We start from the raw sequence: 27,209 nt of genomic DNA, 5'->3' as shown, positions 1-27,209 counted from the left end.
TGATATTTTACGGAAAGCACATTTTAATAATTTCTCCCTGTAGCATAGCAAGACCTTAGACCAGATAACAGTTCGACCAATATTCCAGTAGAAGCAAGTTACCACTAAGACACTAACACCAGCAACAATGTTGTTAAGGTTGTTAATCAGCTTAGCGCTGTTCGCAACAGTGTCCTCGACTTCCTTGATCTCTCTCGATTTGGGCACTGAATTCATGAAGGTACGTCTAAAACTGTTTGTGTAATAATCAAGTAATTTAAACGTTTGATATCAAGTCATGCGGTTGTCGTTTGAATAATCCATACTTTTATACGAATAACAACATTTTTGTCGGGAGATGCACTTAAAATCGAATCACACTTTTTCAGATAGGAATTGTAAAGCCTGGAGTACCCATAGACATTGTGTTAAACACCGAAACCAAACGCAAAACTCCAATGACAGTCTACATTAAGGGTGATGAACGGTTATTTGGTGATACCGCTGTAACCAGGGTAAATATTTTAGCACTTATTAATTATTTAGTGTTTTGGACCTCGAGGAAAATCAAAAATTGGTCACGGAAAAACTGAACTTAGTGTAAGCCGCATGGTTTCGCGTACATAGCAAAAATCCATCCTCATAAGTAAATTAGCGCGCGCAATGCGCGTTAATAGATCTTGAACGTGGCACAGTCTCCAATGGACCCGTAGTATACTACTGTACAATTAAATCGTACAGTGGTATGACGCAAAGACTTACGTACTATGTCGTACATCATGATAATGAACTTCTGATTTCTTTAATGAGCAGCTGGTAACTTTTACTGGTAGTAACTTTTGTAAAGAGTCTCATGATTTATTCCGGGTATTCACAATCTTGAATTTATTCAAATGTAACGTATGGCGACAGGTGTTGTATTGGCGCAAATAATTAAATGGTCGAAAGCGTAAACAAAAGTTTTCAACACAACTCATTTTCAGGGAGAAAAATCACCGAAGAACGCATACTCTAACCTGTTAGATCTACTCGGTAAATCTACAGATAACCCAGTGGTCACTGAGTATAAAGAAAGGTAAACATTCGAGTTATCCTAAATTAGTTGAGTATCTGTATTGATTATTGAAACTACACCGTATCTCCTTAAAGTTTTTCTCAAATATTAAGTTAGCGTCCAAATACAACACAGGTTTCCCTATCATACGATAGAAGCTGATCCAGTGAGAAATACAGTAGTGTTCCGACACGACGACAATACATTTTACAGTGTTGAGGAGTTACTGGCAATGCAAGTAAGGAACTATGCAAGCAATTGGCATCTGGATAAAATTTAGCAAATTAATACAGTTTACCCTCACTAATTTTACCCTTATATAATATATATTCATGGGAGAATACAACATACCTTAACATTAGATTCAGCTTTCACGCATCACTTCTTGTACATTTCTTGTACATTTCTTGTACATTTTTGCCAGGATCAATGTACCTTCTCCAAGTACAGATAACAGTCTGTAACTAAAAACCCCGCAGATAGAGTTTGCGGTGCTGCTCGCTACAAAACACGGGGAAGCTCCAGTCAGTAAGGTTATAATCTGTGTTCCTCCTTTCTTCAATCAGAAGGAAAGGGAAGCTATGCTCAAGTAAGTTTTACAATTGGTTTATTAATTGATAAATAATAATATATCATCATGGTTCACCAGGCAAGTCAGATGGCATCTTAGGTTCTTGGATCATTCAAAGACAGGATAAAACCTGTTATGCTCCAGCTCTACAAATCCCTGATTAAGTCACCTCCCCACCACAATCCACATCTTGCCCGGGACAAACAGGGTAGTATTTGTTGTGGCAAATATAGCTTACATTTCCATTTTGCCCTTCTCTTTGTTGGAAAAAAGGTGCCCTTCCTTAGTATGACAGCGATTCAACAATCCAGCATTGACCGATCAATCCTTAGAATTACTGTCATGTGTCAAAACAATTATGCTTCACCTCCCCACCAGAATCCGTGTCTATTTAACTCAATAAAATAACACCGTGACAGTAAAGAAAATAGATGAATGACCAAGAAGTGTGCAACCACTTCAGTTTGGGGACTTTGGTAAAATAATAATTGTTCTGAACAAGTGAGACAACTCTTGCGATAACTGGAAATTTGTCTACATGCCTAACAATGATAAATGGTTAATAAATAAAATACAACATACACCCCCCGTAAAAATCAAACAAAATTTAAAAATTTTACAAATAGAAACGCGCAAATGCGCGCGCCAGCTGAAAATTGTGCTTTTTATACGGATTAGCGCCATTTCAATGCGCAGATAAGGATACAGTACATATGATAAAACATTGATAAAACTTCTCAAAAGTCACATACTCGCAAAAAAACCAAATAATCGGTTCATATAAAAATACATCTTTCATAAACATGTGTTGTTCAAAAAGGCACTCATAAAACATGAATTTGTAAAACACGATTCGTAAAACCTCAAATCTACCAAGTTATAAATCTGATTAATACCATAAAAATCACAATTCCAGAAAATATATCATTCATTAAACAGCAAGTCAATAAAGTTTCAACCTGCCTCAAACCGCGGAGGAGGTACTCCCTTATTAGTCCTCTGTGACCTACGTAATGCAGGGGTAAAGTCCGGTACCACAACGTCCGACGGCGGAACAGCAGGGTTACACGTATTCTCAGTAGGAACAGAGCCACTATCTTGTCCGATTACAACAGGTCCTGCGGTTAATTCCCTATCAATAGTCTGTACTTCACCGCAATCAACAACAGAATTTTGTCCAGGGTCAATCTCAACTTGACCTGCCAGAGGAGCAATATCCCGAATCGATACCGAGGCCTCCCTTCCGGAAGCAAACCTAACTTTAGCAGATTCAGGCTGTAGTGAGACAATATCCACCTCTTCGCACAAATCATCGTATTTATTAGACCTCACGTGTTTCTTAAGAAGAACCTTGGATGCCCCAATAAGCCAAGAAGGTAGCGAATTACCTGTGGCAGATCTCCTAACATAACTAAATAATCGCTCGTGAGGTGATTGATTAGTTGAGGTACATAATAAGGTGCGGATAGAGTGCAGAACTTGAGGGAGGACCTGTTCCCAGTGACATGGTGCTAATTTCTTATTAGCCAACGCCAGTTCAATTCCTTTCCATATAACGGCATTATATCTTTCAACTTGGCCATTTCCTCTGGGATTATACCGGCTGCTATTTGAGAATCCAATGTTGTTCTCAATTAGGAATGATCTGAATTCGTGAGAGACGAGTGATGGTCCATTATCCGAGTGGACCATCCCCGGAGTACCGAACAATGAAAATAAATTCATGAGCGCCTTAATCACTGTCCTTGACTCTTGATCACGGCACGGAATGGCAAACGGGAACCTCGAGTACTCGTCAACTACAGTTAATATGAACCTGTTCCCTGTACCACTTGGTAAGGGTCCCTTAAAATCAATGCTCAATCGTTCAAAAGGTTGTGTTGACTTAATCACTGGAGAGTTCTCGGACTTACAGAAACGTGGTTTAATCTTAGAACACACCACACATTTCGCGATGGTCTCTTTTACCTCCGCTAGAGAATAGGTAAGATTCTTACTCCTAACGAAGTGATACCTTCTAGTGACCCCAGGGTGACATAGTTCTTCGTGAATCCGAGAGAGGGAAGGACCTGTATGATATGTAGCAGCACTAAATGCTCTTGACAAGCAGTCCGCTGTGACATTAAGCGGGCCTGGTCTGTACTCTATGTCAAAGTCTAGACAGCTGAGTTCAATACGCCATCGGTCTATCTTGCTGTTTTTAGTCTTTCCATGATTCTTTTTATCATATATGTACGAAACAGCCTGCTGATCCGTAAGTAATTTAAAGTGCCGGCTAACTAAGTAATGTCGCCACGCACGACATGCCTCCACAATAGCACAAGCCTCCTTCTCCACTGCATGATGTTTCCTTTCATGAGGCTTCAATGTTCGAGAAAAGAATGCCACCGGTTTTCCTCCTTGATTCAAACTGGCCGAGACTGCAAAATCAGAAGCGTCAGACTCTAGCACCATCAGCTCATTAGTGTTAGGGCAGACTACACAGGAACCCTCTATACACGTTTTCAGATTATTAAATGCCGTGATTGCCTCTTTCTGTAGGGGGAATTCCGGGTCTATCAAAGGTCGTACCAAGTCCGAGAATTTTGGCACCCATTTAGCATAATAAGAGAATAAGCCCATGGCCCTTTTTAGTGAGTCAGCATCATGTGGTACCGGCAAGTCCCTCAACGGCTGCATGCGCTCAGGATCAGGACGGATAGTGCCGTGAGAAATTTGATAGCCCAAAATGTTGATAGTTTCAACTGAACTTATAGTCTTATCATGATTCAACGTTAGTCCCAACTTCTTAATAGTCGACAATAACCCCTTGACGTTTTTGTCGTGATCTTCCTGATCATAGCCCCCAACCGTTATATTGTCCAGATAAGGAAAAACACTATCTAACTTATTTTCCTCCACAAGTATGTCCATATTACGTTGAAAAACAGGCCCGCCATTAGTGACTCCAAAGGGAATGCCATTAAATTCAAATAGTTTCCCAGCTGCTTCAAAGGCTGTGAGTGGCTTTTCTCCTTCGAGAATCGGGATTTGATGGTAGGCAGACTTAAGATCAAATGTGCTATAGATCCTGTACTTAGCTATCTGCGAGGCCATAGTATCAAGGTTTGGCAGAGGATACGCATCTAAGTGTGTGAATTTGTTGATCGTTCGAGAGTAGTCTACCACCATTCGGGGCCTTGCCGAATCTAAACCTGTAACGAGGACCTGTGCTCTCCAAGGACTATTACTTGGCCTAATAGTGCCCTGTTCCAATAACTCTTTAACCGATTTTGCTATAAATGCTCTCTCTGCATCAGAGTACTTTCTGGACCTACAAGCGATTGGATTGGTGCCTTCCATTAATGTGGAGAATAGAGGTATGGGCTCAAGGTTCGACATTGAAAGCTGTGCACAGTTCCTACCAGCTTCATCTATCACCAAGGGATCTCTATTTCCTCCGAAATTAACCACAAGATTCATATGACTTCGGAGTAAATCCAAACCCACGATTGCGTCGCAACATAGTTTGTCCATAACTGATAATTTACACTCTGAATAGGAGTGGCCTTCAATCACAATATCTACTACACAGGACCCCTGAGTGTTTGTTGACATTGATTCCGAAGCTAAAGTTATTTTGTTCGTACCAGGGCCTATCGTTATGCCATTTCGCCTAGCAAAACCCAAGTCAACAAAACTCTCTGAGCTACCAGTGTCAATCAAAATGTAAGCGATATGATTATTTACCTTTGCGTTGACGGTTGTCTGAGACAGCGTTGAAGGTGTCGATGGAGACATAGCACAAAGATAAGAGAATGGGGATGATTGCTGGGGCTGATCAGCAGACGGGACGTTGTAGGCGTTGTTAACTGGAGTATAAGCGTTGTTTGCAGAGTTCTTCTTAGAGAAGTAATCATTAGGTGCGGTCTTCCCAAGACCCGTCGCTGATCGACATACTCGTGCCCAATGTCCGCGCTTACCGCAAGTTTTACAAGTAGTATTATTAGCAGGACACGCAGTTCGAACATGGTACTCCTTACCACAATATCCACACTTTATATTAGGACTAACTGAATTGCCGTGAGTGGCAGCTACAACCGCATGATCCTTTGAATCCAGTCCAGAATCGTTTCCCTTAACAATACCATTTAGATTAGAACCGTTATACTTTTCATTGTTTGAGATTGATTGCTCCAGAGTACAAGCCAGAGTGATGGTATCATCTAAACTTTTAGTGTCCTCCATTAGGCGCTGCCGAATTTGCTTGTCCCTTAGCCCACTGATAAGAGCTGTTCTAATGCTCTCTTCCCCATGAACAGCAGCTGATACTTCGGTAAAATTACACTGTTTTGCCAGTGTCCGCAACGCCAAGACGAATTGATCAACTGATTCAGCTTCAGTTTGACTCCGTGTAGATAAACACAATCTCGCAAAGTTAGTATTCTTTGTTTTAACAAACAAACCATTCAAGATCTTAACTGCCTCCGAAAACTTTGTTTCACCCTTGATAGTTGTATATATTGAGGGGCTCACATAATTGCAAAGCACCATATATTGTGTCTCTTCGGTGTTAGCTTTTTCACCAAGAATAGTAATAAAATTGTCTAGAGTCTGTTTCCAGTGCAGGTAGGTATCTGCAACTTCGTCACCTTTATCTGTGAGGGTGATGTCCAAGCGCTGAGGGCTTAAAAACTTTTCCATGATGAGGGATGTAGACAAATATGTTCTGAACAAGTGAGACAACTCTTGCGATAACTGGAAATTTGTCTACATGCCTAACAATGATAAATGGTTAATAAATAAAATACAACAATAATACCTTGAGCAGCAAGCTATTAATACAGCTTTAAATATCATCCTTCTATCAAAAATACTATAATCTATGGAGTTTGTGGGTCTGGCGGGGGTCTGGCGTTAGGGTATTCATCTTTACCAAGAGGTTAGATATTAGAGGTTAGATGTTAGAGGTTAGATGTTAGAGGTTCGAGGTTAGAGGTTAGAGGTTAGAGGTTAGAGGGTAGAGGTTAGAGGGTAGATGTAAGTAGGGAGGCTAACTTCAGTTGACGATGAATTGAGTTTAATGGCATCTGTACAGATATATTTCATCGTAGGTATGGCTTGTTATATTTACCCGGTTGGCATGTTGCCAAGTTTAAGATTCGGAATTGTAGACTAATGAAGCAATTTTATTTTAATTCTTTAAAAAAATAAAAACGTGTTAAATTTCTTTACAAGGTTGAAATAATTAAACATGCGCATTTGAAAATAATTAAAAGTAACAATTATTAACAGTCTCCAAATCCCTCTAATTACAAAATTGATAAACATCAACATGTCTTTACTTTACTGAACTAAAATAAATATGACTGACTGCAAGAGACATATAATAAGGAGATGGTTCATTCCCAATCTGAACCCTGCAGCAGAGTTGCACAGATCATAGTTACATGAACTACAGTGTGGAAGTGCCCCACAGCCAGTCCCACAAGAGTAAGTTTTGATGCCCAGACCTAGAGTGTCGATAGTAAGGCATTTTCCAAAGTTGCTAGTACAGTGTACATCCACAGCAGCGCCACCAATACCGACCTTACATTTGATAGCAACAGACATTCCCACCAATACAGCCAATAACAGGAACACTTTCATAGGGTTTATTTCTTTCAGTTCGCTAATAAGAAAATGTTGGGTTATGTAAGGGGGAACTAATTGTAAAGGATAACGCGGTGTTAAACTAGAAATGTACGCATTTATAGTTTTTTTAAAGAGCAAGCAGAATGGATCCCTATTGGATTTAATCCCTGAAGGAATGAATCACTACTGGAAATCTGTCCATCAAACGAACTCTTTTCATACCGGGCTGAAGACCTGACCTTTACAACTGCAACGGTTCAGAAACATACGATTCGGTAACGGGAGCCGGTCAAAAATTGTGCGTAACTTTATATGTAAGATAAACAATATGCAGGTTAAATCGTTTCAAGTGTCTTGGAATGTAGATAATATAGTAGATTAGATTAGAAAAGTTCTTAAATTGTTAATCTTACAAAAGCAATATTATATACATTTAATTTTAAATGAGAAGCTAATTGTTAGGTATGTGCCACGATCTTAGTAAAAAGTTTATGTATCCCTTAATGAGAAGAAGTTAAACAAATGACCCTCCAGTGTAGCGGAAATAGCTGGAGTCCAAGTAATGCAGCTGATGACAACAACCTCAGCTATATCACTGCAATATGCAGTCTTCAGAAACATCAAAATGACTGAAAAGCCCATGGTAAGTAAAACATTGAACACAAAAAGAGTTTTCATACTGGACTGTGCGTTGGCAGGCAATATATTCCTTTCTCTTCTCGCTCGGATATTATGTTTAATGTTGCGGGTTTTTATGAGCTTGGTTCATGTGCGTAGTATCTATTTTGGATAATAACTCATCTCATATTGCCTGGCAAATATAATACCTAACTACTTAACTTTATTGAGCAGTTACGTAAACTTTACATAAAAAGTCATTTATTTTAGGGATAGATATTAGATTGGACTTGGGCGTTGTTTTTAACTATCCCTTGTTAAGAACTTTTAATTAATAATAACTTAAGTACATTTTATACTTGTAATAACTTTATTAATAATAACTTAACTACATTTTGTCCTCCCCAGATCGTATTATTCGCGACCGTAGGATCTCAGTTTACCACAGCTGCTGTTGTCAGTTACTCCCAAGTCAAGGACAAAGTCACCAAGGAGTTGGTAAATACTGTACAAGTCATGGGAGTTGGGTAATTATAATATTTATTTACTTTTGCTTTTACTTTTACTTTTATTTGTTTAGCAATTTGATAATTTCTTGTGAATATTAAATATTTTGTTGTCCTACTTTATCATGCATATAATATATCAGCCGTTCTATTTTTTTATAATCTTAAAAAAGGTCGTTACAGTGAACAAAATGTATACATAACTGGACCACTGGTGCACAACGTTTTATTCAGAGTCAAATTTTCTTGGAGCAAGATATCAGTTAACTTCGTCAATGGTCATCTCCGTTTCGCAACCCGATATATTTAAAGGGAGGGAGGGGCGAGGCAATGAGAAAAATATAAGAACTGAAGAATTATCCGTCAGTTCTGAGAGTTTTTGTTTGGTTCATAATACAACGTGGTTTCAGGTATGACAGAGGTCTGGGATCATATGAAATGGATCTGAGACTGAGGGAGCATTTAGCTAACAAGTTCACTGAAAAGTATCCTAAGGTAAAAGTTTTTTAAATTTAATTTTAATTTCTATAATTATACTTTAATTGGGTGGACTCTTGTCCGTGTATATGGGATTTAAACATTTTGTGGGTCTTTATTTGAGCAAGCACACTTGGTTGCTTAATGCTTGATGTTGAAAAGCCCCATAAATTGAAAACTTTTAGAAAATGGGCAAGGCATTGTCCAATTATCCGTGACTTGTGTACTGATTTTAAATAATTAATTAAATTAATTAACCAAGGCACACGTTAATTAACATAATATTATGGTTGTGAGACCTGTACTGGGTAATTATGTAAACACAAATCCCATGAAAAACTTACCTCAAAAACATTTTAGCTATTTGACATTGTCTTAGTCCGGATTTAATAATAGTCTACCAATCAAGTGTTTGGAATTGAAAAGAAGCTGGCAGTGTGAAATCTGATGAGTTCTGAAGACAAACTAACTCTGTTGCGACTTTATGTTACTCTGAAAATGGTGTAGTTTTAGGGGACCAATTTCGTCAGAATCTTTGCCAGCCAAACTAATCATGTTCAATCACTAATTAAGTTATTAAACAAAGGACTTAAATCCTCAAGAAAAGTAGTCTTAGTTTTAACAATTTTATGGTATCCAATAGCCTATCTGGCAATCAGTGTACAAATTATGAAGTCCAATATACTTCAGAGCTCTAGGAATTAGTTACCTGGTGGAATAGAGCTGATATCCTAGTTCTGCAGAAATCGGAAGGGGAAATCTGGCAGGTTAGCTAGTTGACATGTTTCTGTCTGTGTCACACCTGTGTCACACCTGTGTCACAGCTGTCTGTGTCACACCTGGATAAAATGGATCACTTCGACATTCGTGGACCGACCCGACGAATCACTTAATGGTTCATAACAAGGATAGGATCTGACCTGAACTTGAAAATATGACAGGTTCTGGTGTCACACTACAGTACGGTCTTGTCAACCTTCAGGTTTCGAACTACAGTACGTGTCGCACTACAGTACGTTTACCGGATAAGATGTACTGATTACCTATAATACGGTGATCATCTTGAGTTTTACAGCTATAACTTCTTAAAATGCAATTTACCAAAGAAAGTGAACCTTGTTATGAAGAAAAGAAATATGGCAATCAGGAATTGATAAAACTACAGCTTACTGCAAACGACAGCTTATAAATCTTCCTCAATTTCAAACACAATAGACCAACCAATTGGTTAAGCAAACTCTATAACTGATGCTGGCTGGAGACTGAATCTCGTCAGTCGTCACCATCTGCTATAAAACTATGCAACGGACGACGGACTTCGGACCGGGATTCAGATTATATCTTAGTTGAAAGGTTATCAAGGATTTCGGGATTTTTGTGGTAGGAGGTTGGGGAGGGGATGGGAATTATGAGATTGCTTACAGAGAAACGTTTAATACCCAATATGCTCAACCCAGAAATTAATGATTTGATTTTTTATTTGAAACTTTTACACTTACTTGCATTCGAAGTTAAACGACAGTAGACAGTGCGTTTGTTATCTTCGCCAATCCAGATCCACTTAGCTTGCTTAGAAATTTCCTCAACGAACCTTGAAAATAATAGCGTATTTTAATTACTGTGCTGAAAGTAAGAGAAAATGTCTATAAATGCCGCCATTTGTATTATTGCACGTTTTTTCGGTTACTTACTCATTCGGTGGCCCCTTCCATGCCCATGGCCCCTCCCCATGATTAGCTATGATCACTGCATTACTCCAGTCGTTAGAACTTTCACGGAACTGTACCTATTCCCAACCATCCTCGTGTATGGCAGAACATCTCCATTTAGAATCTGTAACTGCGACATCTTTTCCATCTTTATCGGATAGTGATGCTAGAACCCCGGCATTATTATTTGAGTTATAAGCTTTGAAGGCAATAAGACGAGGCATGGATTGTAGTGAGATTTCTAGTGCCTTTGACCAATCACCAGTTTTGGTGACGTCATGTTGAGCACTGTTATTCGTAATTTGAACGGTCCTGGGAGACAAAGTTTGGAGTTACCATTCCTTAGTCGTTACTAAAAGCTGCCTAGGTTAGGTTAGAACACTGTTGATAATTGATAGTAATAATTTATAATATAGTGGTAAATCTTCAATATCAGATTGTTAACGCATACCTTCAGATGTATCTGAAACTGCAACCAGCACCAATACGGAAATCAGGAAGATCACCATCTGCTGTAATCTACTGAACCTTAATTAATTGTTACTTGCTATGTCTGTTTAAATAACATGTTACGTGACAGGAGAAATACATGTCCGATTCATCACAGAAGATGATGTGAGACGCAAATTAAAGATGGATTTTAGGATCTTTGATCATGCAATGTGCAACAACAGCTGTAAAATAAGAGGAAATTATAAATGAACCTCGATTGATTTGGAGGCATAAATCACAAATAGAGGATGACCACTACCCAGGCAAAATTAAATAACTTTATCTTTATAAACTCTTACTTTTATAATCATTATAGATCAGATTAAAACCGGTTGATATCAGATGAATGACGCTAACTAATAAATTACTTAGCTTGATTTACAAATTTATTCAGTCCGAACATCCAAAATCGTTGGTTAGATAAAAGATATGATAAAATCAAACCGTCAGCTGGCTCGTTTTAATGGCACCTTCTATAATAGTAATCATAGGGATTACAGCACTCAATTCCTGAGTTACCCGGTAAACTCGTTCATTATTAATGAGGATTAAGGGTCAGCCAGACCAATACTTATTACGCCCTGATCCTCGTGAGCAACGTACATCCATATAATGCACCTGTTAGCATTGAGAAGTAGATAAGATATCCGGCTTCAAATTCGTTGCAAACAGTTAAAAGACCCTGTAAAAATTTACGTTGCGAAATCCGAATGTACAGTTTAAATGGCACCTAAAATTCCTAAATTAGATGCTTTAAATCATCACCATCCATTGAACGAGAGGGGAGAGGGGGCCCTCGTCACTGGCACTCACTGCCGTACCCCCGTACATTTTCACCCCGATTTAACGGCGAAATTGCGCTGATCCTACCAATTCTACTTTTTATTCTATTTTATCTCACTAATTCTTGTTTTTAAATCTAAACTTTTAAATCTAAACTTTATCTCCTCAGCTATCAGACGTGAGGAAAAACGGACGAGCAATGAAGAAGCTACTGAAAGAAGCTAGAAAAGTAAAAACAGTGCTGAGCGCCAACCACGATACATACGCCCAGGTAGAGTCACTGCACCAAGACAAGGACTTCAGAGTCAAGATCTCCCGGGAAGACATGGAGAATCTGTTCGCTGACATCTTCCCACGTTTCCAGTGAGTTTTCTTTAAAATTGGACAATTTTAAAAAGTTAACAGTTTGTACGTCTGATGGTTGACTAATCAGTTGGGCTTTTAGTTGGTTTACTTTCAGTTGCTTATCAGTTATTTTAAAGTTACTTTTCTGTTACTTTCAGTTATTTTCAGCTACTTTTCATCAAGTTTGTCTGTACATCATTTTAGAAGATATTTTGGAAGTGACCAGAGTTTCAATATTAATCCAACTACTACTCTCCTTATCAGAGCACCGTTTTTGGACGCTATTAACTCAGCTGGGATCTCAAAACCGGAGATTGAACAAGTAGTACTGTTCGGTGGCGGTACTAGGATCCCTAAGATACAGGAACAGATACTAAAGGCTACTGAACAGTGAGTTTTTGTTTTCCTGAAAAAGTTGTAACTCTTTTCTCTAAGTATTATGTTTATTTTGTAATCATGGATCCTAGAAAAGTGTTTCTATAAAGCATTTCTACTCTTGTTAAATTTGCTATCGATCTGATTTGACGTCAATTATATGTTATTATGATGTCATCAAAATATATAATGGCGTCATTATGACATCACCGAAACATTATTATGACGTCATGAACAATGCAACTCCACTTCAGGAAAGAGTTGCACAAGTATATCAATACAGACGAAGCAGCAGCTATGGGCAGTGCCTTTATGGCGGCCTCTTCCAGCTCTGTCTTCAGGTAAGACTAGCAGTAGGGGGACTAGCAGGGGGACTAGCAGGGGGACTAGTAGTAGGGGGACTAGCAGGGGGACTAGCAGGGGGGCTAGCAGTAGGGGGACTAGCAGGGGACTAGCAGGGGGACTAGCAGTAGGGGGACTAGCAGGGGGGCTAGCAGTAGGGGGACTAGTAGGGGGACTAGCAGTAGGGGGACTAGCAGTAGGGGGACTAGCAGGGGGGCTAGTAGTAGGGGGACTAGTAGGGGGACTAGCAGTAGGGGGACTAGCAGTAGGGGGACTAGTAGTAGGGGGACTAGCAGGGGGGCTAGCAGTAGGGGGACTAGTAGGGGGACTAGCAGTAGGGGGACTAGTAGGGGGACTAGCAGTAGGGGGACTAGCAGGGGGGCTAGTAGTAGGGGGACTAGTAGTAGGGGGACTAGCAGGGGGGCTAGCAGTAGGGGGACTAGTAGGGGGACTAGCAGTAGGGGGACTAGTAGGGGGACTAGCAGGGGGGCTAGCAGTAGGGGGACTAGCAGAAGGGGAACTAGTAGGGGGACTAGCAAGGGAACTAGTAGGGGGACTAGCAGGGGGGCTAGCAGTAGGGGGACTAGCAGTAGGGCCCACAGCCAGAAACCATAGCAGACTAGCAGATAATCTGCAAGGAAATAGGCCGTAGGGGGACTAGTAGGGGACTAGCAGGGGGACTAGCAGTAAGGGGACTAGTAGTAGGGGGACTAGCAGGGGGACTAGCAGTAGGGGGACTAGTAGTAGGGGGACTAGCAGGGGGACTAGCAGTAGGGGGACTAGTAGTAGGGGGACTAGTAGTAGGGGGACTAGTAGGGGGACTAGTAGTAGGGGGACTAGCAGGGGAACTAGTAGGGGGGCTAGCAGTAGGGGGACTAGTAGGGGGACTAGCAGGGGGGCTAGTAGTAGGGGGACTAGCAGTAGGGGGACTAGTAGTAGGGGGACTAGCAGTAGGGGGACTAGTAGTAGGGGGACTAGCAGTAGGGGGACTAGCAGGGGGGCTAGTAGTAGGGGGACTAGTAGTAGGGGGACTAGCAGGGGGGCTAGCAGTAGGGGGACTAGCAGGGGGACTAGCAGTAGGGGGACTAGTAGGGGGACTAGCAGGGGGGCTAGCAGTAGGGGGACTAGCAGAAGGGGAACTAGTAGTAGGGGGACTAGTAGTAGGGGGACTAGTAGGGGGACTGAGAAAAGACAATTTTTTTTGAGAAAAGACAATTTTATTATTTATCACCAATTCAATACATAATCAATAAATATATATCCGAATAAATTTGATTAAAAATTAAATGATACAAGTATGCTAGCAGCTAGCGCGCTTATATTTGAGAAATATTCACGCTGTTATAATGGGTTTTACCACACCGCCACTCACATTAGCACAGTTGGTGAACGGACCCAGGTGCTGTTAAGCTTTTATGAGCCCTGGTTGACTGCTGAGAGTGGCGAAGGGGCTGATATTAATTTTATCTTAGTTTAACCTAGATTCCAATAAAATTTTAGTTTTGTGTTATAATTATATGATTTTTATGCGATATTTAAGTTACAGCTGCTCGCAATACATTATTGCTTAAAAAATTGTTAAATATGCTCGCTATACGCTTAATTTTAGATACCGTATGTATATATACATATCAGCTCATAATACCAAATAACAATAATAAATAAATTAAAAGCATTGAAGAGGTCCAAAACCAATTCAAGCATAACACAAAGTTGAATACATTTTCATCGGAAGCTGCAAGCTTATTAACGTTTGATTCCGTACGTTCATGATCCGTTATTATGCATTCACCTTCAGGCGGTGTCGACGGATCATGAGAAAAGGGTTTTTGACAGGCTGTGCCCTTACCATAATTAAACTGAACCATTGCCTGATACGATGTAAACAAGAGTGTTGGATAGGCGAGCCGCGCAAGCGCTCGCGCATTTGTGTCGCTCTGACAAATAGCACTTGAATAATTTAGCTACCAAGACGTAAATCGCGCGTTACGTAAAGTATTATTTTTCCCTTCGGATAAAGTGAACGTTACACCCTCGTGTAACCTGCTTTAATGTTTTGTGTGCATGTGTGGTGGAGTGAGTGTATAATGTAATGATTGAATGAATCTTTTTTCTTTTGTGGTGCATATATGATGTGAGTGACAGGTGTAAAATCTAAAATATATAAATATAAATGGGGGTCTTTTCATAGGAAAGTGTTGAAGTTTAAGTCCTGCCAGTTAATATTGTCAGGTTGGTGTTGAGCCTTCATGATAGAAAGCTTCAATCGGGATTTAATTGAACCTAGTGAACCTATTTTACCACGTGCATTTGACTGCTCAAGAAACCTATTCCATAAATTTGCCCCTTTATATGCGAAATTGTGAGATGAGTGTGGTGTCACAAATCTGTCATCTCTGAGCTCAGACTTCTTAAAGAGAGAATTATACATGGATATGGGCTGATGAATCTTCACTATCTTCATTGTTTCAGTAATGCATCTGTATCTATATATGTTATGTACTGTCATTAGTTCCTTAGATTGGAAAATAGGTTTTGTTGATTCTCTAGAGTGGAATTCTGCCCCAAGAATTTGGCAGCGATGTGGCCTTGCTTGTTTATCACCAGTCTTCCTCAAGCTGATACATATAGAACGCGGTTTAATGTGAGGTATAGTTGATTCATTGGATATTTGACCTTTCTTGTTTATACTGCACTCGATTGGCCTGCTACGAGAACAAGTTTTAAACTTGTCGCTAAATGCTTCCGAGTCCCCAAATAAGATTCGGACACATTTCTTCTTGCGCAAGGACTAGTAGGGGGACTAGCAGTAGGGGGACTAGGGGGACTAGCAGTAGGGGGACTAGTAGTAGGGGGACTAGTAGGGGGACTAGTAGGGGGACTAGTAGTAGGGGGACTAGCAGGGGAACTAGTAGGGGGGCTAGCAGTAGGGGGACTAGTAGGGGGACTAGCAGGGGGACTAGCAGTAGGGGGACTAGTAGGGGGACTAGCAGGGGGGCTAGCAGTAGGGGGACTAGCAGAAGGGGAACTAGTAGGGGGACTAGCAGGGGGACTAGCAGTAGGGGGACTAGCAGTAGGGGGACTAGCAGTAGGGGGACTAGTAGGGGACTAGCAGGGGGACTAGCAGTAGGGGGACTAGGGGGACTAGCAGTAGGGGACTAGCAGTAGGGGGACTAGTAGTAGGGGGACTAGTAGGGGGACTAGTAGGGGGACTAGCAGTAGGGGGACTAGGGGGACTAGCAGTAGGGGGACTAGTAGTAGGGGGACTAGTAGGGGACTAGCAGGGGGACTAGCAGTAGGGGGACTAGTAGTAGGGGGACTAGTAGGGGGACTAGCAGTAGGGGGGCTAGGGGGACTAGTAGGGGACTAGCAGGGGGACTAGCAGTAGGGGGACTAGTAGTAGGGGGACTAGTAGGGGGACTAGCAGTAGGGGGACTAGGGGGACTAGCAGTAGGGGGACTAGGGGGACTAGTAGGGGGACTAGTAGAGGGACTAGCAGTCTTAATAGGTAATACGCAGACCCTGTTATTTTTATATTGGTTTCAAATAAATGAAGGCTTTACATCGGCTGGACAAGTAAAACAACTGACTAAAAAATTAACATTTAAACTTAACACTGAAAATAGCTTATATCCCTCTGGCCTCTTGCAATAGTTTTATAACATTTTTTATAGTAATTCTATAATATTTTTATTTTGCTTTTTAATTTTGAATAAATAAAGGCTTTACATCGGTTGGACAAGTAATATAACTGACTAACAAATTAACATTTAAACTAAACACTGAAAATAGCTTATATCCCTTTTGCAACAGTTTATAACATTTTTTATACATTCATGCTACATGAAGAGGTCTCCTCCTAGTCGTTGGAGTGGCCTGCATCACACACATCTCTTCTACGCCCTACGGCGTAACATGTTCCATGTCTCCAATGAAGAAGTTCTCAGGCGTGCTGGAATTAAGTCTATAATCCCTATAATCGAAACTTTCATCGGTGCGGCTAGACTAAGGTGGTACGGACATGTTGTCAGAATGCCAGAGACGCGGTTTCCCAATTTCTTACTGGATTGGAAACCAAACTATGGAAAGAGATTGAGAGGACGACCCCGCAAAGGCTGGATGGTCTGTGTACTCGAGGATGCGGCTGGTGTCGATAACATCAGCAGAGATGCAGTAAAACAGTTGGCTCTAAAGCGAGTGGAATGGAGGAACATGTTACGCCGTATGTAACATTTTTTATAGTAATTTTATAATATTTTTATATTGGTTTTAAATAAATAAAGGCTTTACATCGGCTGGACAAATAAAACAATTTACTAACAAATTAACAAAACTAAACACTGAAAATAGCTAAACATCCCTTTTGCAACAGTTTTATAACATTTTTTATAGTACGTATAATTTTAGGATATTTTTATATTGATTTTAAATAAATAAAGGTTTTACATCGGCTGGACAAGTAAAACAACTTAATAACAAATTAACAAAACTAAACACTGAAAATATTAATAGCTAAATATCCCCTTTGCAACAGTTTTATAACATTTTTTATAGTATTTTTATGATATTTTTATATTGGTTTTAAATAAATAAAGGTTTTACATCGGCTGGACAAGTAAAAGAACTGACTAACAAATTAACATTTAAACTTAACACTGAAAATAGCTTATATCCCTCTGGCCTCTTGCAATAGTTTTATAACATTTTTTATAGTAATTCTATAATATTTTTATATTGCTTTTTAATTTTGAATAAATAAAGGCTTTACATCGGCTGGACAAGTAATATAACTGACTAACAAATTAAAATTTAAACTAAACACTGAAAATAGCTTATATCCCTTTTGCAATAGTTTATAACATTTTTTATACATTCATGCTACATGAAGAGGTCTCCTCCTAGTCGTTGGAGTGGCCTGCATCACACACATCTCTTCTACGCCCTACGGCGTAACATGTTCCATGTCTCCAATGAAGAAGTTCCCAGGCGTGCTGGAATTAAGTCTATAATCCCTATAATCGAAACTTTCATCGGTGCGGCTAGACTAAGGTGGTACGGACATGTTGTCAGAATGCCAGAGACGCGGTTTCCCAATTTCTTACTGGATTGGAAACCAAACTATGGAAAGAGATTGAGAGGACGACCCCGCAAAGGCTGGATGGTCTGTGTACTCGAGGATGCGGCTGGTGTCGATAACATCAGCAGAGATGCAGTAAAACAGTTGGCTCTAAAGCGAGTGGAATGGAGGAACATGTTACGCCGTATGTAACATTTTTTATAGTAATTTTATAATATTTTTATATTGGTTTTAAATAAATAAAGGCTTTACATCGGCTGGACAAATAAAACAATTTACTAACAAATTAACAAAACTAAACACTGAAAATAGCTAAACATCCCTTTTGCAACAGTTTTATAACATTTTTTATAGTACGTATAATGTTAGGATATTTTTATATTGATTTTAAATAAATAAAGGTTTTACATCGGCTGGACAAGTAAAACAACTTAATAACAAATTAACAAAACTAAACACTGAAAATATTAATAGCTAAATATCCCCTTTGCAACAGTTTTATAACATTTTTTATAGTATTTTTATGATATTTTTATATTGGTTTTAAATAAATAAAGGTTTTACATCGGCTGGACAAGTAAAAGAACTGACTAACAAATTAACAAAACTAAACACTGAAAATAGCTAAATATCCCCTTTGCAACAGTTTATAACATTTTTTATACATTCATGCTACATGAAGAGGTCTCCTCCTAGTCGTTGGAGTGGCCTGCATCACACACATCTCTTCTACGCCCTACGGCGTAACATGTTCCATGTCTCCAATGAAGAAGTTCTCAGGCGTGCTGGAATTAAGTCTATAATCCCTATAATCGAAACTTTCATCGGTGCGGCTAGACTAAGGTGGTACGGACATGTTGTCAGAATGCCAGAGACGCGGTTTCCCAATTTCTTACTGGATTGGAAACCAAACTATGGAAAGAGATTGAGAGGACGACCCCGCAAAGGCTGGATGGTCTGTGTACTCGAGGATGCGGCTGGTGTCGATAACATCAGCAGAGATGCAGTAAAACAGTTGGCTCTAAAGCGAGTGGAATGGAGGAACATGTTACGCCGTATGTAACATTTTTTATAGTAATTTTATAATATTTTTATATTGGTTTTAAATAAATAAAGGCTTTACATCGGCTGGACAAATAAAACAATTTACTAACAAATTAACAAAACTAAACACTGAAAATAGCTAAACATCCCTTTTGCAACAGTTTTATAACATTTTTTATAGTACGTATAATTTTAGGATATTTTTATATTGATTTTAAATAAATAAAGGTTTTACATCGGCTGGACAAGTAAAACAACTTAATAACAAATTAACAAAACTAAACACTGAAAATATTAATAGCTAAATATCCCCTTTGCAACAGTTTTATAACATTTTTTATAGTATTTTTATGATATTTTTATATTGGTTTTAAATAAATAAAGGTTTTACGTCGGCTGGACAAGTAAAAGAACTGACTAACAAATTAACATTTAAACTTAACACTGAAAATAGCTTATATCCCTCTGGCCTCTTGCAATAGTTTTATAACATTTTTTATAGTAATTCTATAATATTTTTATTTTGCTTTTTAATTTTGAATAAATAAAGGCTTTACATCGGCTGGACAAGTAATATAACTGACTAACAAATTAAAATTTAAACTAAACACTGAAAATAGCTTATATCCCTTTTGCAATAGTTTATAACATTTTTTATACATTCATGCTACATGAAGAGGTCTCCTCCTAGTCGTTGGAGTGGCCTGCATCACACACATCTCTTCTACGCCCTACGGCGTAACATGTTCCATGTCTCCAATGAAGAAGTTCCCAGGCGTGCTGGAATTAAGTCTATAATCCCTATAATCGAAACTTTCATCGGTGCGGCTAGACTAAGGTGGTACGGACATGTTGTCAGAATGCCAGAGACGCGGTTTCCCAATTTCTTACTGGATTGGAAACCAAACTATGGAAAGAGATTGAGAGGACGACCCCGCAAAGGCTGGATGGTCTGTGTACTCGAGGATGCGGCTGGTGTCGATAACATCAGCAGAGATGCAGTAAAACAGTTGGCTCTAAAGCGAGTGGAATGGAGGAACATGTTACGCCGTATGTAACATTTTTTATAGTAATTTTATAATATTTTTATATTGGTTTTAAATAAATAAAGGCTTTACATCGGCTGGACAAATAAAACAATTTACTAACAAATTAACAAAACTAAACACTGAAAATAGCTAAACATCCCTTTTGCAACAGTTTTATAACATTTTTTATAGTACGTATAATGTTAGGATATTTTTATATTGATTTTAAATAAATAAAGGTTTTACATCGGCTGGACAAGTAAAACAACTTAATAACAAATTAACAAAACTAAACACTGAAAATATTAATAGCTAAATATCCCCTTTGCAACAGTTTTATAACATTTTTTATAGTATTTTTATGATATTTTTATATTGGTTTTAAATAAATAAAGGTTTTACATCGGCTGGACAAGTAAAAGAACTGACTAACAAATTAACAAAACTAAACACTGAAAATAGCTAAATATCCCCTTTGCAACAGTTTTATAACATTTTTTATAGTATTTTTATGATATTTTTATATTGGTTTTAAATAAATAAAGGTTTTACATCGGCTGGACAAGTAAAAGAACTGACTAACAAATTAACAAAACTTAACACTGAAAATAGCTAAATATCCCCTTTGCAACAGTTTTATAACATTTTTTATAGTATTTTTATGATATTTTTATATTGGTTTTAAATAAATAAAGGTTTTACATCGGCTGGACAAGTTATGTAAAAGAACTGACTAACAAATTAACAAAACTAAACACTGAAAATAGCTAAATATCCCTTTTGCAACGGGTTTATAATGTTCAAAATTTAACAGCTTAGCAGTCTGCGGTCATAAAACACATAATGATAACCTGGCCACGCTCACTGCGGGCCAGGTTAGCACATAAATATAAATGTGCGTTTCCCTTGATAAAATAAAGATGTCTCTATCCTATTTAAAGTATTAAATATGTGGATATTAGTATTAAATATGCGGATATTAGTATTAAATATGCGGATATTGCTCAATAGTGTGAGTTTTAGAGAAATTCTTTTCTCTTAATCTTTTTAACTACAAAATTGTAAGACTTTCGATTACGGTACAGAACCGCAAGGGCTATCAATTTTAGTGAACATATTTAATTAAAAATAGCTACATATTTTGGATCAAAACATCGGGCCAGGATATGTAATGAACGACATTACTTAGCTTATAGTCTGTTAAGTTGGATTGATATTGTTCATTTCATTTTCTTCTGGTTGGTCAGGTGGAGCGAGTCTTTTGTTAATAGCACTGATAATATATGAAACTTTCTGCTTGACATATTTATACATACCACTGTAAAATATTGGGTTTAGTAAACTGTTGATAGGCATCACAAACAGGGCGAAAACTTCAAATACATATTCTGGTGCAGAACTTCCGTCGGCGCCAAAGAAATAGTTAGCGGTTATCATTAGGGACACCCAGCTTACCAGTTGAGATCCAATCATCAAGGAAACCTTTATGAGAAGGTCTTTGTTTTGCTGATGATCTCCCTGGTTGTTCTGTGCGGTAGCAGCTGACTTGTTTTGCTTCACAACTATTAGAATATACGATACAGAAACTACAGCTAACAGTACGGATATGACAGTACAATACCCAATTTTATAAGCTCGGTAAGATTCCTGTTCTTGGAATATGTTTTGTATGCAAATCGGTGTGGTTCCATAATATCCAATTACTGTAAAGTCGAAGATTTCAGGCATGCTTGTTATTTGCTTTAATTCATTCAGCATCGTTGTAGTGTACTTAGTAGTCTGGTTTGAAATGAATGTGTGGTACACATCTGCTATGTGCTGTTCATCAAAGGAGCTCAACAGCGGATTTTCAGCAATGTTGAGCAAAAAAATGTTCGATTTGAAGATGTGCTCAATTTGGGGGAGCTTTACTGCAGGAATCATTGCATGAATCAAGTTAAGTATGAAAATGATGCAGGACAGTAAAATAATGGCTTTGTAAGGAATCCTGATAAATGACACAGTGCACTGGATGCTTCTCACAATACTCATCAGAGAAACTATCAAGAGAGATCCGTGAGTTGAAAAAGAGAAAATCACCCCCAAAATATCGCAGTAAACACTCGACCTCCACCAGTCAGAGAGTACACAATAGTCTCCTTTGTATCGGAGAACGACAGATGCCACCACGATGAAGCAGAGATAGATTCCCATAATAAAGTCATATACAAATATTTGCATGCACAGAAGTCTATCAGTTTTTGCGATTAAATTAGAGGCAGTACTTTTCATTGCTTTATATCCGTTCATTGCATTTAGTATCAAAACTGCTAATCCGAAGATGACATTTAAACATGAAAGAGCGTATGATTTTATGAGGGATTTTGGAGAAGCTATGTTATCTAGATCACAGTCAAGATTACACTCATCCATGCTGTTTGGACAATCTTTCACTTGGTCGCATTTCTTATGCGCTGGGACCCACATTTTTGTTTTGGTAAGAGTAGACAAGCTGTTCGAATTATTATAGCAGTAGAATCTGCCTGGGCATCCTTCTTCATCTGCCCCACTCACACAGTCTGCTTTACCATCACAAATCGATTCCATGCCGGGTCTACGATAGACTCCCTCGGCCTCTGCTCCTATGGTTTCACACGATAGTTCTGGAAACCCATGCACACTCAGGGTCAACAGCTTGCAAAACTTAGGCCAGTGGTCTTGTTTAAAGAAACTGCTGCAATTTTGTTCACAAAGATCAACTATCTGGGCGTCTGAAAGCTGGAACAGCATTGAAAAATGCTCCCTCATACATAATTCGATTGGATTGAAATTATTCTTACTAAGGTTGTGAGCACTACAATCGACTTGGGGATGAATTTGGTAGATAATTCTGTCCGGAAAAAATATTGTACAATAGATTCTTTCTGAGACACAGTATATCGTTTGATTGTTAAGTTTTACGTGCACATGGTTTTGACAGAGACACTCGTCACTCCCGTCCAAGCAGTTCATGACGTCATCGCAAACCTGTTTTCGGAGGTAGAGTTTTAAAACAATATCAGAGAATGCGGTATCTTAAACAATAATCTCAGAATGTGTGTTTTCTGTGTGTGTGTGTGTGCGTGCGTGTGTAATTTCCGAGCGGCTTTATCAAGAAAACAGTAAGAGTTACGGGGCTGATTTTGTCGGTAAAGTGCCGACAAAACTGACAAAGCCAAATGGTAAAGGTTTTTCAAATCGGTCGGTGGAAAGTGGTTTAATAGATGGTTTTGTACTGCAAATGTTAGATAAAATGGCTCACATATTCTCCCTCCTCGCTCGCTCTCCTATTACTGCATATTATGTAGTGTTGGTATATATTACACGGTAATATATACAAACGAATAGAATTGCTCATCTAATGCAGGTTTTGACTCAACGGGTAAATACTTCTACCCTGAGCAAAATTGTAACATTGGTTTATTCCCTATTAATATTGGGCATAGACTATAATCCTGACCATGTCATAACCAATACCATTAACTATGTCATAACTATGATGATTAACACAACTAATGTTATAAGAAAACTGTATTCGTTACCTGTAGAAAAGTAACACATCCAGGCTGTTGAGCACAGTAGAAGACAGGGTTCTCAGTAGTATTACTTCCGCATCTACACTCGTCAGTTAGGCAATTAGAGTAACCATCACAGACATAACTTTTGGGGATCAAACACTTCCAATTTGTCTTGTCCAATGTTAGATAATCATAAATGTTTGACACATCATAATAACGTAAATTGCCAATATTCATTGTCATGGGGCAAGTATAATTGTGGACGGATCGACGTAATTTGTCTCTGTCCCTCGTTTGGTCCAAATAATAAAGTCTATCGTATCTGTTTGAGGTGGTATTTTTAATATGCATGAAATAAAAAGCATCATCTAAGCACATAGAATCTGCAAATCCATCATCCGGCAGAACAAGAGCGTTTTTTCTGTACAGTCCAATAGATATTACTATCTTTTCTTTAGAAGGAGGTTTTTGTGGGTGATTGGAGCCGAGAAGGGCATCAACATTCAAAACAACAACTAAAAAAACTATCAAAAAGCATCGCCCGGATATCATATTTTCATAAGACCACAGATTAATTTCTGTATGGGTTGTCAATCTGTGACTTGAAGAAAATACGACTGCGCAATATTCTTAAATAATATCCTTAAATAATAACCGCGCAACAAAATATTGTAATTTGAACAACAGCTGTTGACCAAGAGGGGGTATCGTCACTATCGATGAAGGTTTCAGATCAAACTGAAACAATAGGTAGTGTCGGCGCGCCTTGTGATTCATTTTAAAAATCAACAAAGAGATATCTAAGGTAGAGCGTTCTTTTGTGTTCCACAAAATCGGTAAAGAATTATCTAACGGAGAGGGGAGAGGGGGCATCAACCTCATAAATACCTATTACTCCCTCCGATTTCAAAATAGGTGTTGACTAAGAGGGGGTATCGATAAAGGTATCAGATCAAACTGAAACAATAGGTAGTGTCGGCGCGCCTTGTGATTCATTTAAAAAATCAACAAAGAGATATCTAAGGTAGAGCGTTCTTTTGTGTTCCACATAATCGGTAAAGAATTATCTAACGGAGAGGGGGGGCATCAACCTCATAAATACCTATTACTCCCTCCGATTTCAAAGACAAAATAGGTGTAGCATATTTATGTATATTTAAGGTTTTTTTGTTTTCTCAACACTTTTGCTTTCTTATAAAATACCTATAACTACCTATTAGTATTACTTCGTCCGATCTCAGAATAGGTATGGGTATTTATGTATATTTATGAGGTTGAATTGAAAACCGATAGTAACGAGTGTCATAAATTCTAAAACTAAAAATAATTATATACTAGACCTTTATTACATATATTATTATATAATAATTTTCAGAACGAAACAGATAAAGTTGAGAGACGCCAACCAGTTCCCATTCTTTGTTTCCTTCAACAAACTTGTTCTCAACGAAGAAGGTTACATTTTATTTTAAAACATATTTCTAAGCAATTCTTATACAAATACAGCCCTACACACAACATTTTGCTGGGGTTACTTCTGCTGATTGAAACTTTATGGTATAACCGATTGCGGACTGCAGCCGCAAATTCCTCTCAAACCCTGATCATTTCATTATTTCATCTTTGTATGCTATACATAGCATGAATTATGCTATATATAGCAAAAAATTCATGCTATGTATAGCATAAAAAGATAGTGCATAAAAGGATGTATAGCATAAAAAGATGCTATATACAGTATGCATATATATAGCATAAATTTAATTTATAAATAAATAAATCTAAATGACCTCCCAGGCGAAGTAACAGAGACTAAACTGGTTAACAAGGAGCTGTATTACCGTAACAACGGACTCCCCCAGAAGAAAGCCATGACTTACACCAAGTTTTCTGACGACTTCCACTTTAACGTCAGCTACGGTAACCTGGATTACCTATCTGAGAAACAGACCAAGTACGCGTGTCTTTATTTTATAGTATTTCTTGCCTTACAAAAAAGTTAAGTAGTACAAGTATAATTTCATGATTTTCTTGCGGAATCTCACCAGGTTTTTCCTAAGTCGTAATTTGCAGATTTCTGAGCCCTTTTAGTTTTACCTTATATCTGACCAACTATATAATTACAGTGAGTTTGGTTCTCTACCACTGATGATGGTTAACGTTAAGGGAGTTAAAGATGTGTTCAACCAGCATCACGACAAAACCGCTAAAGGAATCAAGGCTCACATCTTGGTATGTCTTAAAAAATGTTTTCTGTATCCTGACCACGAAACAATTTGAATTATCGAGATGGTAATGGTGATCACTGCACCGTAATGACTAAGAAATCCTGGAAACAGCTTTTTCTAAGATAATCCTTCGTAACCTGTTAGGAACCTGTTAGTAACCTGTTAGTAACCAGTACATAACTTGTTAGTAACCTGTTAGTAACCTTTTTGACTGACAGGTGGACGAGTCAGGCCTAATCTCGGTTGACTCAGTAGAAGCACTGTTCGAGACCATTGTGGCTAACAAAACGGAGCCTGGGTGGATGGATAGCGTCTCTAATTTCTTCGGTGGAAACGTATGTTGTACTATTGATTTTGTAGTTGCATGATTACATGCAGTACCTTTCGTATCCCCGCGCTGTAAATATATGTATATACGCTGTAAATATATGTAAATATGTAAGGTTTTTGCTTAACAGATGTTAAAAAACAGGTTGTCCTCGACATTCCGTACATTTTTTCTTCCCCAAGCAATTATTATGGGGTTTTGTTTCAGTTTAACTTTTGCTTTGCTCTTTTATGTCTTGTTACCGGCAACGGAACTTAACTTGTAATTTACTAACTTTCTCATCTTATACACAACAGTTTCCAATTTAACGTCCTGTTTAACCAGAGTGATGAGGAAGGTGAAAAGAAGGAAAGTGAGGCTGGAGAAGAAAAGAAAGAAGATGAGAAGAAAGACGAGGGGGACAAGAAACCCGAGGAAGAGAAGAAACCCGAGGAAGAGAAGAAAACCGAAGAAAATAAAGAGGAGGTCAAAAAAGATGCTAAGGTGCTTGTTTAGTTAGAGAACAATTGCAAGGTCCAAACACGGTATTCAGCGATTATACAGATACTCTTCTCACAATGTAATTTTTAGTAATTAAATATATTTCAATCATGTCAGTGAAATAAAATTTTCATCAGAATGAAACTGAAGCTGTTCCGGAGAAGCCTGTTACTATTAAAGAAATCCTTAAACTGGATTCTATCCATTTCGGTAAGTTGTAAACAATCCTGAACTTGAACATACATTTACGTATATAATATTTCATTGTTAAATAATATGAATGTATAAAATGAACCAGTGAAACTAGATTGTGTTTTGTTCTGTCAAATATGACCTAGATATTATTTGAATATGTGAAGGAAATAGGCACTTGCCTATTTAAGTCACTGCTCTGATGTTTGACACCCTGATCTTTACCAGGAATCCCCATTTTGGCTGACACAAAACCTAGCAAAGAAAAACTAGCAGCCTTGAAGAAGATAGATGATGATAAACGTGCCCCCGAAATGGCGAGGAACAGCCTGGAATCTTTCGTTATCAACATGAAGGATTTGTTAGAGGATGACGGTTAGTTTCTATCTATTAGATACAATCCACTTCACTAAGAAAATATGCCCATTTCAG

The 27,209-nt window shown here is 38.4% G+C and overlaps 2 protein-coding genes across 3 annotated transcripts in view; one reads left to right on the top strand and one right to left on the bottom strand.

Moving 5' to 3' along the window:
• Positions 1-41: 41 nt before the first annotated feature.
• Positions 42-27,209, top strand: part of LOC134821961 (hypoxia up-regulated protein 1-like) — a 45,823-nt gene continuing 18,655 nt past the window's right edge. Inside the window, exons 1-18 of the mRNA XM_063832793.1 lie at positions 42-220; positions 369-494; positions 963-1,054; positions 1,169-1,271; positions 1,513-1,622; positions 7,752-7,860; positions 8,244-8,362; positions 8,752-8,836; positions 11,972-12,165; positions 12,412-12,537; positions 12,777-12,863; positions 24,925-25,004; positions 25,347-25,503; positions 25,676-25,781; positions 25,996-26,112; positions 26,430-26,588; positions 26,723-26,795; positions 27,006-27,152. Of these exons, the coding sequence (XP_063688863.1) occupies positions 128-220; positions 369-494; positions 963-1,054; positions 1,169-1,271; positions 1,513-1,622; positions 7,752-7,860; positions 8,244-8,362; positions 8,752-8,836; positions 11,972-12,165; positions 12,412-12,537; positions 12,777-12,863; positions 24,925-25,004; positions 25,347-25,503; positions 25,676-25,781; positions 25,996-26,112; positions 26,430-26,588; positions 26,723-26,795; positions 27,006-27,152 (2,083 nt within the window). The 5' untranslated portion in view covers positions 42-127. The remainder of the gene's footprint in view (positions 221-368; positions 495-962; positions 1,055-1,168; positions 1,272-1,512; positions 1,623-7,751; positions 7,861-8,243; positions 8,363-8,751; positions 8,837-11,971; positions 12,166-12,411; positions 12,538-12,776; positions 12,864-24,924; positions 25,005-25,346; positions 25,504-25,675; positions 25,782-25,995; positions 26,113-26,429; positions 26,589-26,722; positions 26,796-27,005; positions 27,153-27,209) is intronic.
• Positions 2,146-27,209, bottom strand: part of LOC134821959 (uncharacterized) — a 103,336-nt gene continuing 78,272 nt past the window's right edge. Inside the window, exons 1-2 of one of the 2 annotated variants that reach the window (XM_063832792.1) lie at positions 5,334-6,372; positions 2,652-2,722 (exon numbers count right to left, since the gene is read on the bottom strand). In XM_063832792.1, the coding sequence (XP_063688862.1) occupies positions 2,711-2,722; positions 5,334-6,287 (966 nt within the window). In that variant the 5' untranslated portion in view covers positions 6,288-6,372 and the 3' untranslated portion in view covers positions 2,652-2,710. Of the gene's footprint in view, positions 6,373-27,209 lie in introns of those variants that run through there. The other variant, XM_063832791.1, reaches the window with a different exon arrangement.

Source organism: Bolinopsis microptera, chromosome 10, assembly GCF_026151205.1.
Source record: "Bolinopsis microptera isolate Bmic1 chromosome 10, MBARI_Bmic_1.0, whole genome shotgun sequence".
Lineage (NCBI taxonomy): Eukaryota > Metazoa > Ctenophora > Tentaculata > Lobata > Bolinopsidae > Bolinopsis > Bolinopsis microptera.
This window is presented reverse-complemented; position numbering and strand designations above follow the sequence as displayed.